Source organism: Acomys russatus, chromosome 18, assembly GCF_903995435.1.
Source record: "Acomys russatus chromosome 18, mAcoRus1.1, whole genome shotgun sequence".
Lineage (NCBI taxonomy): Eukaryota > Metazoa > Chordata > Mammalia > Rodentia > Muridae > Acomys > Acomys russatus.
The window spans coordinates 7,860,755-7,881,190 of record NC_067154.1 but is presented as its reverse complement, the minus strand read 5'-3'; the positions used below and the strand labels follow the sequence as shown (position 1 = coordinate 7,881,190).

Here is a 20,436-nt window from a genome sequence, read left to right as displayed (position 1 = left end):
AACTAAAATCTCTACTATTTTATTACAAGAATACTTAACCCAGTGATCAATATATCTAAACCATGGCACTCACTCTAACACTGTCTGAATGCTATAGTAAACCCAGCAAGGTATATTTTCATAAAGGCAGGAAATGTATCTGGTTTGCTCTCTGCAATATACCAGACCTGTGAGTAATGCCTAGTACAAAAGAGGTGTTCAAGAATATTTGCTAAGTGTCTGAAGGAGTGAAGATGGAGACATGAGGGATGCTTTATCTGTGGATCTTTGCTGATACTCAGTAAGCGAGGAACACATTTCCCACCTGAGTTTGGAGGCCAGACTGTACCCTCCCTGCTGTGAGCTGTCGAAAATACACTGCAGACAGGAGAAAATGGTAAAGGGCTATGGGTACTCAGGGGAAGCCACTTGGCACAAGTGTCACTGTTAGAGGAGTCACCTCTATTGGAGCAGCACTGGCTTAACCCAGGAGCCACAGTTAGAGGTGCCACCCAACCCCATTCAACTATTGCTTCCTGGAAAAAAAGTCGGCCAGCTATATAGTTTTTGCCTTGCTAACTACAAAAGAAAGATCAAATCTCAGAGAAACAGTTTAGGATTCCGAAATGCAAAATGTCCACTTTTATCACAGGGAACTACTGCACAAGGTGTGCTGCATGGCTATATGCCACATAGGCCTTTTTTGGAGCTTGAGAAAATTAAGAAAGGAAGGCATCTGCCTATCTTCCTGGGGCTGTGATAAAGTCCCGGTTTCAAAAGGCGTGATGTGACATTACATGAGAGGGACACAGGAGGGCGCACTAATCAACCAGAGAGGAAAAACAGAACCGCCTGAAATCAGGTTGACATTTTAACAGTCAAACTGCGACACAGGCAGCACATTCTGGTGAGGTTTTGAAGGACTAGCATCTATAGAAAAAGATGTTCTGTTCCTCATTCAACACCAAGAAAGCCAAAAGAATCTGTCAGTCTGTCAAGGAGAAGCCAGCACTTTCGCATACCAGGCGAGGACCAACCACACCCTAATCTCTAATGATTTGCTAGATGACCTTGGGGCACGATCTGCTGTTTTAAACAAAGACCATCTATATAATCTACAACTGCACCTGAGTACTATTTTCCACTTGTTTCCCCAGAGTACTGGTGTGTTAAGTTTGAACAGGTAAAATACGAAACTGTTTTGCAGCCTAGACCTTTGATGCAGCCTGTGGCCTTTCCAAGTTTTAAGTTTGTAAGTACCACAGTAGTATACGGTTCCTCTCCTGAGACCCAGTAAGCACGGTATGGTGGAGCTCAAGATGACTTTCCTTGCAGTCCTTTAAGGAGAGAGTGACAGCAATTGTCAGGAGCCATAGTGGGTGCAGAGGCAAGGTACCTTACTCAACAGGAGTACCATTAATCCCAAAGTACCATTCAGGTTTGTGTCTCAGCAAAATTATACATAATTCCGTGCATAGCTCTTTGGGGTCAAACATAAAACTTTGAATGTTAAGGGTATACCGTGGCTGCATAATAAACATCCGTGCAAAGATTCCGGCAGCCAGTGGAACTAGCTCAGAAAGATCCTGCCGGCATCCTGCATACTAGTCCCTTCACTTACTTGACCGACTAGATCCCTGGCCATTGTGCTTCCAGCTCACCTGCTGTTAGTCAGTGTGCTTCGTGCATTTTATGGCTCAGGACTTTAGTGACTTCTACTTCTCATCGTTAGCTGAACTGACCACTAGGGCGTGCCTGATCAGGCTCATGTGCTCTGAAATGTGCCAGTTTAGAAGATAGATTTCCAATTTTCTTATCTCCTCTAAAATAACTAAAATTGGAAATACCAACAGATTTATTTTGTTAAACAGAGCTGTGAGAATAATGTATATTATGATTATAAATATAGGCAGTTGTTAAATCCCTTGAGTTAGTATCTTAAGAACTCCTCACACATTATGATGATATTCAATGTCTTTTTGTTTTGTTTTGTTTGTTTTTTGGTTTTTCAAGACAGGGTTTCTCTGTGTAGTTTTGGCTGTATTGGACTCCTTTTGTAGCCGGGCTGACCTTGAACTCACAAAGATCCACCTGCCTCTGTCTCCCAGGTACTGGGATTAAAGGCGTGCACCACCATGCCCAGCGGCATTCAATGTCTTGAGCGTGAAAAGCCATCAACAAAGTGACGTGCAGGGAACTGGAGAGGTGGCTCAGTGGTTAAGAGCATTGCTGCTTTTCCAGAGGATCTGACCTGGGTTTGACTCCCAGCACTCACAGTTGTCTGTAACCCCAGTTCCTGGAGATTTGGCATGCTCTTTGTGCTGCCTGGGTACCAGGCATGCACATGTTGCAGGGATGTGTATGGGGGCAAAACACCCATACATGCAAAATACTAAAATACACTTTAAAATAGAAACTGGAGTGTAAGGGGCTGGAGGGATGGTTCAGTGGTTAGAGCATTTGTTGCTCTTGAGAAGGGCTGTGGTTTGGTTCCCAGTACCCACATGGGGTGGCTTATAACTCCAGTTCCAGAGGATCCAACATTATCTCCTGGCCTCCTTGGGCTTCTGCATATACATGGTACACACACAGATAAGCAGGCACTCACTCACATACATAAATACAAGTAAATACTTATATTAAAAAAAAGTGAAGTGACAAGTTAGAAAACTTACATCCTATAAAAGAAACTGTTTAAACATGCGAAAAACAAAAAGCTAACTAACGTGAAGAGTTAGCTGCGGTCCCAGTAAAGCTGGACAGTTAGGCAGATGATGGTCATAATACAAAGTATGAAACTAGTGCCCCCTTTAGCTTTAGAGGTAACTAATTTTTAAAAAATCATTCATGTTTACAAAGGGATGGAGTGTTGAGACCTGCACTTTTTGATATAGCTGCAGTCATTTCTGTATTCAGCTTTCATTTTGTTTATCAAGTTGACTTAGTTGTGCTTTTAATAATCTTAAACTTTTCAGAGATCACTCTGCCTCTGCAGGGATAGGACCATGGATACGTGCTACTATGCTCAACACCAATAATCATCTTCAAGGCTGTAACCTCGGTCTGCACGCCTCTAAGAGTTGATCTAGCCCTGTGCTGCCGTTGTGCAGGTACTTCTGACTCAGCCCTCACTAAGCAGCGGACATGGACTCAGACCCTGATTTATCACTTTGAATCTGTTTAACTTGGAGTCTCTTCCCCCACTTCCCCAGAGGCCTGCTCGACACAGTGAGTTCCGAGACAGCCAGGGCTACATAGTGAGACCCTGTCTCAAAACAAAACAAAACTAAAGACAAAACCAAACCAAACCAAAAAGCAACACCCATCATGACCAAAAGGAAGGAAAGGGTTCAACTGGATTATATATTCTCATTAGCCTGTCACGGAAGGAAACCAGTGCAGGAATTAAAACAGGAGCCGGGAGGCAGGAACTGAAACAGAGGCTATGGAGGAACACTATTTACTACTTGCTCCCCACTGCTTGCTGAGCTTGCCTCCTTATCAGCTTCAGGAACATAGCACCACAAATGGTGGGCTGTGCCCATCCATAACAATCATCAATCAAAACAAACAAACAAACAACAACAACAACAAAAAACGCCCTACAGATTTAATATCGCCATTTTCTCATTCGAGGCTCCTCTTCCCAGATAACTAACTCTAGCTTTGCATCAAGCTGATGAAACAAACAACACGAACCAACCAGGACAGGAGGTCTCATTGCTTTCCAAGTGCCAGTGAAACAAACCACTACAAAAGTATATTAGCAGAGCTATTCGAGGAATTTTCATTAAGGGAGAGGAACCAATGAGATGTAGCTATATCTTATGTGCTGTGTTGTGGAAAAGCGCTGTGCAAAGTCTCATCTCAAAGACAAGGTCATTCAGAAACATGGACATGTGTCACAATAGATCTCATTACCCCCATGCTGAAGGGCAAACCCAATGCATTGTGCATCCTAAGCAAGCATGCTGCCACTGACCTACATAGATGCCTGGCTCATGCGTGTGTGTGTGTGTGTGTGTGTGTGTGTGTGTGTGTGTGTGTGTGTGTATCACAGCCAACCTCACATTCCAAAAGCAGTACGCAAAGTTAAAACCTAAGGACCTGAGAAAATTTACTCAAACCCTTTGTTAAGCACAGCATACAAGTTTAACCTACTGAGAATGTATTTTTGAAAATGCTTTGGTATGTGGACTGTAATTACTGGATTAATCATGGGATCTACAGCTGGTTTGAAAGTGAGGCGGGGGAGTGTTAATTAGAACACTTCCTGTTCTTGGTGTCAGCTTTTGATTCTGAAAGGAAAAGGCTGATTTTTCATTTGTTCCTTCCCCATTTTAACTCCTGTTTATGAGCCAAGCAAGAGGATTTTATGAGTAAACAAACAAACAAATACATAAACTCTGATATTGCCAAAAGGAAGCTGATCTGAGGCCTCTCAGGCAAGTGGATTTCTGTGAGTTCAAGACCAGCCTGGCCTATAAAGAGAGGTCCAGGTCAGCCAGGGCTACCAGAGAAATCTGTCTTGAAAAAACAAAACAAACAAACAAACAAACTTACTGGAATAAACGTTTGCATATTACTTCCTTCTTAAACAGAACCTACCAAAACGCTTCACTCTTTATTGAGGACATTTCTCTCCATGTAGCAATTATGAAAGTTCTACAATAAGTTGGTAGTTAGAATACGGGGTATAAGAGGTTGAGAATAGCAGGGTGCGGTGGCCTACCCCTGTAATCACAGCACTCGGGAGGCAGAGTTAGACGGGTCTTTGTGAGTTCGAGGCCAGTCTGGTCTACAAAGAGGGTCCAGGACAGCCAAGACTATTCAGAGAAACCCTGCTTTGAAAAAACAAAACAAGCAAACAACAAAACAAAACAAATGAAAAAAAAAAAAAAAAAAAAAAAAAGAGGCTGAGAACAGGCCCTTCGTCCCTGCTTTCAATTCTCATTATTCTATTACTTATTCCATCAAGTTGTGTAAAATGGCGCAAAGCAAGAATCTGAGAAGTCCGCCTGTGAGCCAAGCGTTTTGAGTTGTGCCACACAGTGACTCCTCCAGGAGGCATGAATCATCTTGAGTCATTTATTACACGCGGGCCCTACACTGGAATGCTTCAACGCTGCTTTAGCTAACTCCTTCAAGAACACTCTCTAGTAACGTTTTTTCCTAATTCGAGAGGCAGGAGTAACGGGATATGTAATGAGTGGATGGAAGAACTTCTAATAGATTCTACTTTCTGTTCAGATCGAAATTCGGCTTTGCAACACCAGGCGGGAGTCTGCACAGGTGCTCATTAAGTGGAAAGAGGCTGGTTACCTATTATAACTTCCAGGTGGAAGCTAAGAGACATGACCAAGTTTTGAAGCCTATCCATAACTCGAAGGTGAAGCAATGTAACATTCAACTTCATGTTTGGCCAAAGGGACCTCACAAACAGTGATGAAGACCTCTTGACAGATGCAGGGTGTGTGGGATGTGTGCAAGAGGGAATTCAAATCCAAATCGCAAAACCCACCTTGCCACAGTCTACCTCATTTTAATGCTGACTTCCCCCTGTGACAAGTGATGGTGGAGGCGACAGAGTCCAAAGGGATACAACATTACTTTTGCCCTCTGACTTAGTAGCGGAAACTCACCAGTTTCATATCGGACTTTTGCTTGTTCAATATCAGTGTCTTCACTTCTCAAGGCAAGGAAGGGTCTTCCGGTTCAATCTCCGTAGCCGAGAGCATCGCGGGACTTGGAGTCTTCCCGTCTCACGCACTTTCCGGAGCATCACGGGACATGCAGTTTTACTGCAGGCATCATGGGAACTGTGGGCGCCTTTCCTTTTCCTCCCTTTTCTCTCTAAACACCTCCTTCCGTCCGCTCAAATTAATCGCCGCCGCCAATTCATCATTCCTTTCCATCCCAGCATGATATCATGTCCCTCATCTGGGTCTGGCATCCATGGTATTCTGGGAGATGTAGTCCGCACCGCTTCAGCTCCCGGCTGCCCTCCTCCCTGTGGGAAGGCGTGTAGTCGCAGTGCCTCCTGGAAGTTGTAGTTCCCTAGGGTTTCATACACTCAGCTCTGCGCTTTTCCTCTAGGGAACCGGAAACTACAACTCCCAGGGATGCCCAGCGGCAGCAGGTGGGAGCCGGGCTGTTGCTATCAATATGGCGGTTGTCAGCCAGACAAAGACAGTCAGTCTGGTGTGATTGAGGCAAGGGAGGTTTTCAGGGGGAGACTGGGAGATAAGGGCCTCCCCTCCCCCCTCGGCTCTTCCTGCGCGGGCCTGGAGCCCTCCTCAGCCCCTCCCGCAGGGCGCCCCGCGGTGAAGATCCCCTCCCCCCCCTCCCGCCTTCCTCCTCCCTCCCTCAGCCTTGCGCTGGGACGCTGGGGAGGGGGCTGAACCCGGTGCAGAGAACTCGGCTGGGTTTCTGAGGTGAGTGGGGTCGTTTGCAAACCGGACTACCTCAAGTCTCTTTCCTCACTTCTCTCATTACTTTAAGGGAAAAAAAATGTTTTGGAGGGATTGGAGCGGGAGAGAAAGTGAGTAGGCGCCACAGATGGATGTCTGGAGTGGCTAGGTTGAGCATGGGGGGGTGGATCAAGTGGGGGGACTTCCAAAGGGGTGGCCGTGCGCGGGCTGTGGGGTGGGGCAGTTTTTAAGGGGCGGGTGTGGAGAAGCGTCGACGGCTCCCTAACTTCTTAGGTCTCCAGGACCGGCGGAAGGTTTGAATTCTGGAGGTGGGGTCTTTCCTTGCTTAGGAGTTTTGAGAAACTGTGAGGTGGTTTCGAGGTGTGCTGGTGTGTTTGGGGGAGCGTCTCGCTGTGTTTTAAACTGTGACGTGTACTTGGGTGCTGGGCTCGTCTTGAAGGAATGTCTGTAGATGGTAAGTTACATAGCCCCAGTCAGAGATAAGCGGCCTGGGCTTGGGCAGCATGCTTGAGTCCCGGGCAGGACTTCTGGTCTGTGGACCTTGTGCAGGGTTTTTTTTTTGGGGGGGGGGGGGCTCAGCAACTCGTTCGTGTCTGGCGTCCAGTTCACACTCGGTGTCCTCCTCTGGGCCAGTCTCCACCCCAAACTCCTTGCCTCCTCAAGTCGGCAGCTAAAGGTGGGAAAGGAAAAGTGTCTCTTAATATTTTATTCCGGAACCGTGTTTTGGTTACACTGTTGGGGCTACTTTGAAAGAAGTCCTCCGCCCACGTTCACCCCGAAACAGTAAGTAGAGGTATCTTGTCATCTTCATGCTCCGTGGCTTGCCAGTTATTTAAAATTTCGGGAACGTGGGGTTGGGAGTCTCGGTGCTAAATGCCTTACGCATCTATGTCTGCTAATGAGAGGCAATGTCTGCTGTGTGCCCCTAGGTAGATAGGGCGACTTATTTTCGTAGTTCAAAAAACTGTTGGGAATTATTTGCGAGGAAGAGGGTTGGCGGTGCGCTGAAAGGCGCTACATGTTTTTTCTTCTTCTACCCCACCCTGTTCTGTCTCACATTTGCCTGAAAACTGGTATGGAAGAGTGAGGAAGCACTGGGTGAGTGAAGCAAAGAATACACTTAGCAGTAAAAATACCCGCTGTGTAAAGTTGAATGATAAAAGTGATTGCTATTTTTATTTTTGTCTGAAGCTTAAAAAAAAAAAAAAACAACAAAAAGCTTCTTGTGTTATATAGGGTATAGTCACGTGCTCCTTTTTCTGGGGACCTGCAGATAATAGAAATCTTTGCCTCTCTTTTCCTATCTTTCTTTGCTTCCTCCCTCCCCCACACCCTTCCTTCCTTCCTTGGCACAGAACATTTCTCTTCCCGATGGACATACTACCTCCTGTGCATTTTTGCTTAGTTTGTGCTAATACGGGCTGTGTTGTTTGTGGTTTCACTAGAAAATGCCGTCGTTAAGTAAAAAGGACCCGAATTTGTTTTTATTTTGCATTTCTGCCACAAGTAATGATCCCATCAGGTTTGCAGTGCTTTGCATTAAACTTATTAAAACTGCACAGCTAAGTTGCTAGATCTGGTTGGGTTATGCTTAGAAGTCAAGTTTGGGAAATTTGATTTTATTTTTCAATTTTCAATTAGGGTTGGAATGAACGTCTCTTGTTTCTCACAGTCTTGAATATTTAATGACATTACACCAGGAGAATTTAAGATCATATATTTTCTACTCCCTCAGTCCAGAATACAACTTCTTCAACCACTCTCTGTGATCATTTTGTGGTATCACAGATTTTTAAATAACTAAAAGAGTAGTGGGCATCATTTCTATTTTGACTTGAAATTTTAATGTATTTACATGTTTGCTCAGAATATATTAGTTCTTAAATGTTTCCTCTATCAGCAATGGGCTTTTAAATTCCATAGCACCTGAAAGTCACATAGATACACTGAGATTTTATAGTAAGTTTAGTCTTTGATTTGAAATTTTTGCTGTTGATTATTCCCATTGATAAGGGGCTGTTTGCATGCATTCTGCATTTAAACATTCTGCATTTAATTTGACCTGAGGAGAATTTTGTATACCAGATGTGCTGTTCCAAACCAATCCGTTGGTTTCCTGAAAACTGGAATTTTCAGAATTACTTGCTTGAAGCTTTATCTTAACCTGAAACATTAATTTTTAAAAACTGCAAGAAAATTTCATATAACAACATAATAATTGTTTACTTGTGTTTATCTTAAGTCTAGTAGTTAGGGAATTTTTAAATGTTTAATAATCATTTTAGATATAACAAACTAAGATACGCCAAGATACTACCCTTTCCTTGAATCTTCTTTTTGTTTCTTTTCATCAATGGAAATACGAAGTTACTTATGAGGAAAGCATTCGTTAAACTTTTTTTGACTAGTGTTCTGGTAAAAATGACTCCATGGACACCAAATATTCCTTGCATTCACTGGGCTGGTTCTGTTGCATTTTGAGCGCTGGGGCATTAAAATGATGTAAAGCTTTTACTGCAGGCTAAAGCATAAAACATTCTCAGCATGTGGAAGTCATATGGCTTATGAAAAAAATAGAGAACGAGGGCATTGGTGCCTATTCAGCTTAAAATTTTATCCTATAACTGTAAAGACATATTTATTTTAATCTGATCATTTCTTTAAAAAAAAAAACAAAAACAAAAAACAACTGGCCTTTGTTTTACGGGAAGTTGAAAATGCAAGCTGTTTTTAACCAATCTGCTGCTAGTTTGTGCACTGCATATACACAAATGTGTTTAGTTACCAAAGTGCATCAAGGAAAGGAGCCCTTAGCAGTGTGTTGAATGCCTTTCCAGAGGCTTCATTTGCACAGCTGGGTGCATCTCTGCTTCTAGCCCAAGTAGAAATTTAATATCTCTGTTTTCTAAGTTATTTCACATACTGTAACAAAGATCTCATTCTTCTATTCTTGCAATTTTATACTGAGGGTTGATGTGTTTTGCTTGCTTCATTGTATATTGTATACTCATTTGTCCAAGTCTCCTTTGTGTCATGTTAGTTCTGTCTCTAGTTCCAAAGTTCAGTTGGATACCTTGTTTCTATCAAAAGCTGGTTTATTGTTGGGATCATCTATTGCAGCTTTTCTATTGTTTTTGTATTCTGCTCTTTAAACGTGGGTTATTTCTCTTAGAAATTGCACATTTATTACAGAATATTATTTTTCATAAATAGGAGTTGGTGTACTTTTCACCTTTCTAAAATGGTGAACACATATAGATTAGTTTTAAAAGCACCCAGTAAAAACGTGCTTGGGTTTGTTCACAGGTCCCTGCTCTACGTAGATATTTTGGCTTTCAGAATCTTACTGTTCTGTCCTTTGGCTAGATTTTTTCTGTTAACTACTGATTTTTCTTCTTCTTTTCAATTTTGTACAACTTTATACAAGGCTGTTATGAATAGAAAATGGAGCGTGTTTAGAGTGTTATATATATGCATATTCATATATGTACTCAAATATATAAAGTGTGTGTGTTTGTGTGTATCAGACCTACAGCCGTAAAACCAGTCTGACTCACACATAGCAGAGACTCAGAGTAGCCACTAGTCATGCTGTCCACATTATAGGAACGTTGAGGCTCCCTTATCACTGTAAAGCATCATCTTAACCTAGTCTGCCAAACTCCAGTTCTTTCAAATGGGAGCCTCTCAGTCTGCCATTTTCCCTCAGCTGGTACTAAATAATTAGTATGTGACTCAGATTCCTAGACACAGCTGTGCCCAAGATGGCCTTCACTGAGACTGAGGAACCATCCAGCATAGATACACACCAGTAGAGACACTCTCTGGTGATTATCAAATGTAAAACTTTTAGGTTTTAGTTAATCACTGTTTATGGACCCATGATGTAGGAACAACATTGTGGGTTTATTGAAAACTTGTGAACAAAAGATAAAAATTGTAATTTAAGTGATTTCTGAAACAATGGTTTAGCTTTGTTGTCATGGCTATTTTTATTTATTTATTTTTGACTTCTTTCTTGTGGGTTTTTTTTTTTCTTGGTTGGTTTTTGTTTTTTCCCTTGGAGACAGGGTTTCTCTGTGTAGCCTTAGCTGCTCTGGACTTGCTTTATAGCCCAAGCTGGCCTCCAACTCAGAGATCTACCTGCCTCTGCTTCCCTGAATGTTGGGATTATAATTATATGTGTGTGCCACCACGCCCACCTGACACTTTTTGAGTGATGAAATGATTCTAGTCCATTCTAAGGCCATTTATATTTTCACTAGGTTGTTGATTATGATTGAAATATTTACTGGATATATGTCTTGACTAGTGGTTTTGGGTTTTTTGTTTTTGCTTTTTTGTTGTTTTGTTGTTGCTGTTGTTGTGGTTTGTTTGTTTGTTTTTGCATTTTGGTCACTGTGAAAAAGGTTGAGGTCAAATGGGAAGAGGACCTGAGTTGTAAAAATGACTCACTCAGATTGCCGGTGGGAAGGTCTGTGGGCATTTTGTCGCTTGCTAATTGATAAGAGGCGGGTCCAGTTTACTGCAGGCAAGCCCATGGGCTGGTGGCCCTCTGAAGTATAAGAAAGTGCTGAGCAAGCCATGAGGAACAACCCAGTAATAGGTCTTTTTGTGACCGCCACTTTTCTGCCTCCAGACTGATTCCTGTCCTGCTTGAGTTCCTGTCTTGACTGTGAGGTGGAAGTGCAAGCTAAACAAACCCTTTCCTCCCCACGTTACTTTTAGTCATAGTGTCTTTATCACAGCAATCAAAAGCAAACTAAGGCAATGTACTTGGTAGTTCTGTCCATCCTTTCTCAGAGGCCCATATGTGTTGTATTAGAAACATTAGTAATATTCATATTTAGGACCAGTATGGAAGTGCAAAGGAACAGTAACTTTAGTGAATATAGTCATATTCTTTTTGCATGTATTTATTTATTATGTGTGAATAAACACACCTGGAATGGTGTACACGTGAGTTTCAGAAGACCGCTTGCAGGATTTGGCTCTCTCTCTCACTGTGTGGGTCCTGGGGGTTGAACTCCCTTAAGCTTAATAGCAGATGTCTTCACCTGCTGAGCTACCTGCTGGTCCAGGATTCAGTTTTTATACAGGGAAAAGTTAAATGTGAGTTCTTCTGAAATGAGAACTTTGTAATACTGAAACTATCTACCTTGTGATTTTGATAAGGAGTAGTAATAGTGTTAAATCCTGAAGCGCCTGGTTCGGTTAGTCAAGCCTTGCAGCCATGAGATGGAGCTGGTCTTGCCATCTGTGTATTCGTCTTATTCTCCTGCTGTTCTCTTAATTCATCGTTTCTGACTCATTACATCAGTCTCTTAACTAATCTTGTTGCATGCAGTCGTTTTTCATTAGTCATTCTACACTGGTACCTGAGGGATCTTGCCAAAGTAAAATGTGAATTTGATTGTCAGCCATACTTTTCCTGTAATCCTTCAGTGGCTCTGCGGCCTTTCAAATAAATTTAAATTTTGAGTCATTCCACCGGTGTGAAAAACAGCCTCCACCACGGTGTAACCTTGAGCAAGGGATTAAAATGCCTCTATCTCAGTGCCATCATCTGTAAAATGGGGATAGAAGAGAAAGCACTTCTCAGGATTGCCTCACAAAGCCCTTAGGGCGCTTTTGCTGTATCATCCCATTCATAAGGAGCTGCAAAAAGAGGAAAGGGCGCTGCCCTCTTCATTCAGCTTTCCCTGCTGGTTATGCACACATAAATTCTGTAAGGTACAGAGAGAGAAGGGGAAATTTCACAATAAGGATGAAGCTTTCAGTGAAAGTGAGAAATTAAGATGAATTCCTCCCTTCCTACCCTCCCTTCTCTTCTTACCTCTTTTGAAACAAGGCCTCGTTCTGTAGCCAGACTGGCTTGATGCCTTGATTCTCTTTTCTCGCCTTCTGACTGCCAGGACAGGATCAGAGGTGCTCACCACTACACCCAGCTAATATATTTCTTCCAAGGCAGTAAGATGCTAGCTTTTGTATGAGATGCAGAATTACACCTATTCAATCTCATGTTGGTCTTGGTGTTAGTGCAGACTTGCCAGATGAATCGGAGCTCATGTCATAGTCTTATTTCAGACTTAGAAGGAAATTAGCTTAAGAAAAAGGACTTCTGGAATTATTTCTGGAGAAATAAAGATTTAAAGAATAAAAGAGAGATTTAGATACTGTTGCCTTAGTTTGGGTACCAGAAAGGTGTATCAAGGGCTGCTTATTGTTACATGTGTGATAAAGAGAATTTTTAAATGTCACAGCTCCTGCTATTAACACAAGGTAGATAGGTCATATGATTTTTGTCTTTGAAATTTGAGGTATTTTTAATTGCCAGCATTGATAATTTGCTTTGGGGAAAAAAAAAAAAAAACCCTAAAGAATGAACTTGAAGTTGTTTCATTGGCAAGAATAAGATAAATATCAGTGGAGCTTCCTGGTAAGTCGGATTCATCCTTGCAGGGCCTTTGGCTACCAGTGGTTTCATTTTCTTCCTGGTACTTTTTTTCCTCCTTGTATTTATCTGGCTTCCGCTTTTCTTTCTTGGTGTATACTCTACAATAAATAATGTTTTAATTAGAAATTATTTGGCTTTAAAGAGAAATTGTTATAAGGGTATAGCTGTTTGGGATTGATGAAACTAGATGTTTTTTAAAAGTTGAGGGAGGGAGGGAGGTGGGGAGAGAGAGAGAGAGGGAGAGAGAGAGAGAGAGAGCGAGAGAGAGAGAATATGAATAAGAATGTGTATCTGTGCTCACATACAATTACATATATGCTTGTCAGGGTGCATGGGTAGAGGTCAGAGGAAACGAGCCCTTACACGAAGAACACTGTTAGGAATCTTCGAAGCTAGTCTTTTCCTCCTAGTCTGGAGTATATGATTTCTTGTCTCAGCTTTATTCTGCATCCTGCCTCATCTGTTTCTCACTTCCCCCTCTGCTTCTGTCTGTCTCAATGAGTTCTGCAGTCTCCTCTTCCCCTTATACTGACTTGTATATTATAGATGGGCGTGGTTTACCACGGTGCTGTTGGAACTGATTCTTCAACTAAGGCTTACCTCTTAATATAGTGATACTACATTTCTTTTGGGTCTGTTGACAAGAGAGGAATCTGAACACACTTGACAGTGAGTCTGTCCCTATTCCTTGAGGTAAGAAGGAATCGTCTCTAAGTGGGTATTTGGATGTCGTGTGCATGGGGTTCTTTGATGGGATTGAACAGGGCATTCACACACAGCAAGTCTGAGAATGTATGCTGAGCTACTTGGTGATACAGAAAGGATTTCTCTGCCTTTACTCTTTTCTTCAAGGATCTTTTTCTTTTCTTTTTTTTAAGATATAGCAAAAGACCTACACTATATTTTAGCATTATTATTATTTTTAAATTTTAGTCATTTAGGTAAGTCAGAAAGACGACAAAATAGCACTATAGAAGTCACTTTAATTAGGTTGGGTGGTGGTGGCTCACGCCTTTAATCCCAGCACTTGGGAGGCAGGTGGATCTCTGTGAATTCAAGGACAGCCTGGTCTAGCTGAAGGAGAGCAGAGGCTGCACAGAGAAACCCTGTCTCAAAAAGAGGAGGAGGATGAGGAGGAGAAAAAAAAGGAAGAGGAGAGGTAGCTTTAATTAAAGCATCTCTTTTTTTCTTTTCTTTTTCTTTCTTTCTTTGTTTCTTTTCTTTCTTTTTTTTTTTTTTTTTCCTATTTCTCATCAAGTCCAAAGGGAATGAGGAATGTTAGGTGATTTCCTAACTATTATAGCAACTGGAGTCTATCTCATACTTATCTTCTATAGAATGACAACTGTTCCTTATAACAATCTTTTGTGAGTCTGGAGAGATCAGGGGTTAAGAGCACATGTTCTAGAGGACCTGAGGTCAGTTCCTAGTATCTACATGGCAGCTCACAGGTGACCTATAACTTTAGTTTTAGGGGATCTGACACCCTCCTTTAGCCTTTTCAAGCCCTGCACACGTGTGGTGCACAGACGTACATCAGGCAAAGAATTCATATACTTAAAATATTTAAAAAAAATAAGCGCTGGCTGCTTTTTCAGAGGACCTAGGTTCAATTCCCAGCATCCACATGGTTCACCATTAGGAACTCCAGTCTTAGTGTCTTTTATAGCCTCCATGAATTCTGCATGCATGTGGTGCATAGACATACTTGCAGGCAAACACCTATATGCATAAAATAAAAATAAAGGTAAAAGGCAAGCTTTTGTGGTGGTAGGTCAAACAAACCAGTACATTTGGCTTCTACTTTAGAAGAAACAAACAGGACTTGAGCTAGTAAACCTACCATATAAGCCATCTTGTTCTGCAGAGATTCAGCAGTGGAAGACTTGACACGTCTGTTCTGTGCAGTATCCACCAACAATTATATTTAACAGGAGAATCACAATGCCTAGGGAAAGGAACTAGAGCCTTTTAAAGTTCCTCTCCCAATATTGTAGTTAGTATGAATTTCAACACTGAAATCTCTAAAGCCACATTTAGATTATTAGAAATCAGCCCGAGAATTTTAGACACAGACACAAATCAAGCATGGTCAGCTGATAGTCTAGAAGAACCCAGTCCAACTACAAAGGAAAGGAAGGGAGTCAAAGTGTTGTAAGCAATGGACTGCACCAAAGGAAGGGGACCTCAGCTTTTATGTGGAAAAATTATCCAGAGTATTAAATGTTATTTTCCTGAATGCTACCTCCAGATTTTTAGAATCTGGGATGGGCTCAGGAATGTGACTTGCATAAAAATGCTTAATAATTCTAATTGATGTAGGCACTTGGAAAACGCAGACAGTGTAGTGCTTGGATCTGAGGTAGTCGTTAATATCTATAGTAAACGGAAATGTTTCGTCCTGCTATGTTTTTGCCTTATGTTAAGCAATGTGTGTCCATCTTCTCCAGTTGCTTTTGCTCTTAGGTTCTGACATGAAGAATGCTTTGGGTGAGTGTAGTTAGTGTTCTAGATATTGTCTTTAATAGTGTTATGCCCCCAAGCATTTACTCTAAAATGGCTACTTCATTGGCTCATTTCCTTAAGTGCTTATGTGTATGCACACGTGTGTGTGTGTGTGTGTGTGTGTGTGTGTGTATAAAACCTTTAGAATATCAAACATCTTGAAATTTTGCCCTTAAAAATGAATTCCTTAGCCCCACCCTCTTTAGGGTATTTCCCTGTTCTCAGAGTCAGACCATTGAGCTGCTGAGGAACAAGGACTTTGGAGCTGGACTGTTCTGGTGCACCTCTCATTTTTATAACTTACTCTTTGTTAAGTGTCCATGTGTTTCAGCACATCCTTTTGTAAGCTGGGATAAATAACAGTTTCTGTTTGGAGCCAGTAAGTTGGTTCAGCTGGTAGAGGTGCTTGCCTCCTAGCTGGATGACCTGAGTTTGATCTCCAGCACCCATCTGTGGTGAAAAGAGAGAGCCAACTTCAGAACGTTGTCTTCTGCCCTCCACATGTGTGCTGTGGCACATGTGTGCATGTGTGTATTCACACATATGTAAATAAATAAGTGAATGTACTTAAAATAGTATAAACCTAATAGAATTCTTGGGCTTATGAGAACATTTGCCCTGTGCTTATGATAGTTATGTAGATTAAACTAACACTTCATTACTCGTGGCTCTGTGCTTCTATTTCCAGGATCTGCATGTCCCCCTTAACCCTTAGGATTCTTCTGTAGTGCAAGCAATACCTTTCTAGCTAATATTTTTTCACTGTGTGTTTAGTCTCTTCTCAATTTTCTTAATGTGTAGGTCTTAATTACATTTCACATAAATACGTATTGAGATCATTGCAGCATAAAAGCAGTCTTCCTGCCTCTTCCATACTCTATTCCGTGGCGCACAGCACCCTCAAAATGATTTTCATCGCACTATTAATAGTCATTAAGTATGGACTCTACTGTTTCGTTTGAAAATTTTTGCCCCTTGTGCTTCTAATATTTCCTGTCCACCTTGACTAACATCTTTCTTTCTTATTCCTAAAGATGTTCTCTGTGATACATTTAGGTGAGTTATCTCTCCTCCCATGTTTTTAACATTTTCCCTCTTAGTATTTGCCATGTTACTCAGTTAACATGTTTCTATATCCTTGTCTTACCAGTTAGGATCTTATATAATAGAACCCAGTTAAATCCTTCCCTCTAAGGAGACATTTTCCAGCGCATCTTGACATGCTCATGCCAGTCCGTTCACTCCTAAGCCCTGCCTATAGACATACTTACACTCACAGCCTTTTGTATTTACTTTTAAGATATGTTGCCTTAGCCGGGCATGGTGGCGCACACCTTTAATCCCAGCACTCGGGAGGCAGAGGCAGGCGGATTGCTGAGTTCAAAGCCAGTGTAAGATTCCAGGTGGCCTGAGCTCAGCCATCATAGCAGTGACATTGTTAGCTAAGCAATGTAAGACTCCAGGTGGCTTGGCTTAGCCATCATAACAATAGCATTGTTAGCTGAGCAAGGCAGGTTAAGAATTGCAGGTGGATCGCTGTGAGTTCGAGGCCAGCCTGGTCTACAAAGTGAGTCCAGGATGGCCAAGGCTACACAGAGAAACCCTGTCTCAAAAAACCAAAAAAAAAATTAAAAAAAAGAATTGCAGGCGATCAGGGCAAACGAAGCAACAGTAAAATGAGAAGAACAAGTTAAAATTTCTCCTCTAGCCTCCATCCCCACCCCGCCCCGGCCTTACTGCCCCCACCCCGCTCCGGCCTTACTGCCCCCACCTCGCCCCGGCCTTACTGCCCCCACCCCGCCCTACTTGGAATTTACTACCTCACGTCACCTATTGTTAGCCTATCACTTGTTAACTAACCCTTGTTGCTAAGTTCTGCTTCTGTATATGGTATTTTAATGCTCGACTCTTGCAGAATGGGTTCTTCCATCTCCTCAGAGCTTGGTTGGCCTTGATGCGTCGGTTTAATAAAAATTCCTTTGCTTTTGCATCCACTCTGGACTCTGTCTCTCATCGGGCGTCTAGGAATAGACTGTAGCCATCTGAGTCTAGCACCAGCCTGGTCTACAAAGCGAGTCCAGGACAGCCAAGGCTACACAGAGAGACCCTGTCTCAAAAAACAAAAACAAAAACAAAACAAGCAAAAAGATATGTTGCCTTTTCAGTGGTTAGTTGTCATTTAGCTTTTGGACATCGTAAATAAAGGAGCAGTCATTTATTTTTGACCGTCCACTTGGTAGTGAACATTAAAACTTCTGAATCGTACATGTAGGAGCCTCTTTTGTATGGTGCTGGGGATCTGTGGTGGACATAACTGGAAATGAAACCTACTAGGCAAGGGAGAGTAGGTGTGGTCCTTGTGTGCCTCTCCCACCTGCTGGGAATTGTGTTCCTTTATCCCTTTGTTCCTTCAACCTTTGCTTCTCAGCTGACCTGGTAATCTCCTGCTTCTGTCTTTATGTCAGAAAAAGATAGGGATAAGATGAGAATCACTGACAATTAAGTAAAGCTATCTTCCTTAACAGTTTACATGCTGACTGGTTGTGTTTTAGCTTCCTGGTGAGTGGACAAACATTGTCACTGATGACTTCATTTGAACAAGAGTAGTCAGGTGATGCAAACAAAGTTAATATAGCAAAAATCAGTAAAAAGTGATTCCCTAAATATGTTATTTTAATCAAAATGTATGACAGTTTATCTACATTAACTGTTACTGAGCTATAGCTCTCAATTGGAGTAATTGGCAGTGCTTGCAGGCCAGTTTCATTGACAGTACTGCTGTAAAGGTGTTGTGGTCATCCAGTATTTCCCCATCCCAGTGAAAGTTTTACTTATGATTATAACTTTTTGTGTTTATTTTTAAGGCATGTATCTAACACCAGTATCAAGAGTCCAAAAGCTTGCTCCTAGGCCATAGTCTGGTAGTACTGGGATGCGTGGATTGGCTCTGTATATCATCAGTTTGTCCTGCATACACCATACATTAATGATGTCAAGTTTGATTTTTTTTTTAATGAAGGAAGATTTTTTTTTCTTTTAAAATTTTATTTTATGTGTATGCTTGCATTGTATGTCTGTGTACCAACTGCATGCAGTAGCCACAGAGGCCAGAAGAGGATGTTGGATCTCCTGGAACTGAAGTTACAGAGTTTTTATCTACCTTGAGGGTGCTGGGAACTGAACCTGGATCCTCTGCAAGAGCTGCCAGTGCTCTTAACCCCTGAGACATCTCTCCAGCCCTAAAATGAAGGAGTATCTTAAAGTTAGAATCCGAGAGTCTTATTTTAATGCCCTACTTCCCCCTAAGTCTTTTACAGTAGATTCATGTCTACTTTTCTTGTTTTAGTAAACTATCTGAAATTATATTAAAACATTTAACCTTTTATTTTTTGTAATGTACTTTTTTTTTTTTTGGGTTTTCGAGACAGGGTTTCTCTGTGTAGCCTTGGCCATCCTGGACTCACTTTGTAGACCAGGCTGGCCTCGAACTCACAGCGATCCACCTGCCTCTGCCTCCCGAGTGCTGTAATGTACTTTTTATAGAAACAAGTGCTCCAACTTGCATTTTGCTAGCTTAGACAATAATATATAATTGCATCCCACCACTGCAAGGCCTGCTGAGGAACGTAGAGTAAGGAAGTCAGTCAGCCTACCTTTGGCACACAGGGGAGTGTGTGAGGTGCTTGCTTTGTATAAGTCAGGGTTCTCCAAAGGAACAGCTGATAGAATGAATATGTATATTAATAGGAGTATTTGGAATGGCTTACATAGCATAGGCAAGTCTAGGTAGTCCAACAATGACTGCCGTGCTGGAGAGGCTGAGAGGCTACTTGCTGCTCAGTCTATGAGGTCAGTGCCTCAATAGTACCAGTCTTGACCAGGCTTGGAGGATTCCTGCGGAGCTGCTGGTCTTCGTTTTGTGTTGGAGGCCTGAGGAAGTTGGTTCTAATATTGTTGAAGGAATACGACGGAATAGATGAACTTGCCAGCAAGAGTGAAAGCAAGCAGCAAATAGCAACAGCTTCCCTCTGTACCCTTTTATCTGGGTGGGTCTTCTTGCTTCAGAAAATTTCATCAGGAAAGTCCCTCTCAGGTTTGCCCAGTGGCTTGCATCTTAGCAGATTCCTGATCTAGTGCATTTGAAAACCAAGATTAGCCAGTGCACTTAGCTCCCACTGTCAGTTGTCTTAGGAGGGGTACCTAGACAGCGTGATTATTAAATGGAGTCTAGCCAGGAGCTTGTGAGTGAAGAGTAAGAAGCTGATCTGTGTTGTAAATGGTTCTCAAAGTAAGCTCACTGTCTTCTTAGCTAATGAACAGCCCCCCTCAGGTAAGGACAAAACACATACAGCCCTCTATAAGCATACGGTAACTTTAACTTACATGTGAGCTGCTTTGCCCCAGATTGATAGGATTCATGAGGGCATCAGGGAGGAAAAGGGACAGTGAAGTCACCGGTTATCTCTTTAAAAAAGAATGATGTTCTTTACTTTTGGTGATAGGAGTAGTAGAGACTCTTTGATTATTTGAAGTAGCCAGGGAAGCCTTGTATATCTTGGAGTTTATTAAGTTATCTGTTTTCGGAGTTCTAGTGTTAAACCTAAAGGAGGAGAAAGACCAAATCTGCAATTGTCCAAGTGAAGCAAGCTTTATTTTGGGGTGCACCCATGACTTGGCAGTCCAGCTGCCTCTCCCTAAATTGTTTGTTTGTTTGTTTGTTTGTTTTTTAAGAGAGCAGTCCCTGCTGGCCTCTTGAGGTTCCTTTTGTGGGAGGGATAAAGTATTTACAGGAGCCAGCAGGTCTGTTGTTACACATTGTTAGAGAGACACCGTGAAAGCGAAGGAGCAGGGTTAGTGTATACATCATGGGAATGGGTCACAGGTTTAGTGTAGGTTGAAAAACATGTTTGCAGTTTACATCAGAGCGAAGAAACAGGAACTTATTCTTAATTACAAACACAAGCCTTAACCTGCAAGGACTTAGCACAGGACAAACAGGATGCTTAACCTACAAGGCACACTGCTCCTGTTTTGGTCTCCCACTAGTTGCTTTCCTAGGGGTTT

At 42.0% G+C, this 20,436-nt stretch overlaps 2 protein-coding genes across 10 annotated transcripts in view; one reads left to right on the top strand and one right to left on the bottom strand.

Annotated features, from left to right (window-relative positions):
• Positions 1–5,779, bottom strand: part of Ints9 (integrator complex subunit 9) — an 84,422-nt gene extending 78,643 nt beyond the window's left edge. The window contains exon 1 of the mRNA XM_051160714.1: positions 5,622–5,779. Coding sequence (XP_051016671.1) covers positions 5,622–5,630 — 9 coding nt within the window. The 5' untranslated portion in view covers positions 5,631–5,779. The remainder of the gene's footprint in view (positions 1–5,621) is intronic.
• Positions 5,780–6,120: 341 nt separating this feature from the next.
• Positions 6,121–20,436, top strand: part of Hmbox1 (homeobox containing 1) — a 135,728-nt gene continuing 121,412 nt past the window's right edge. For all 9 annotated transcript variants that reach the window (XM_051160709.1, XM_051160705.1, XM_051160707.1 and 6 more), the window contains exon 1: positions 6,121–6,413. The gene's annotated coding sequence lies outside the window, so the exon portion shown is untranslated. The remainder of the gene's footprint in view (positions 6,414–20,436) is intronic.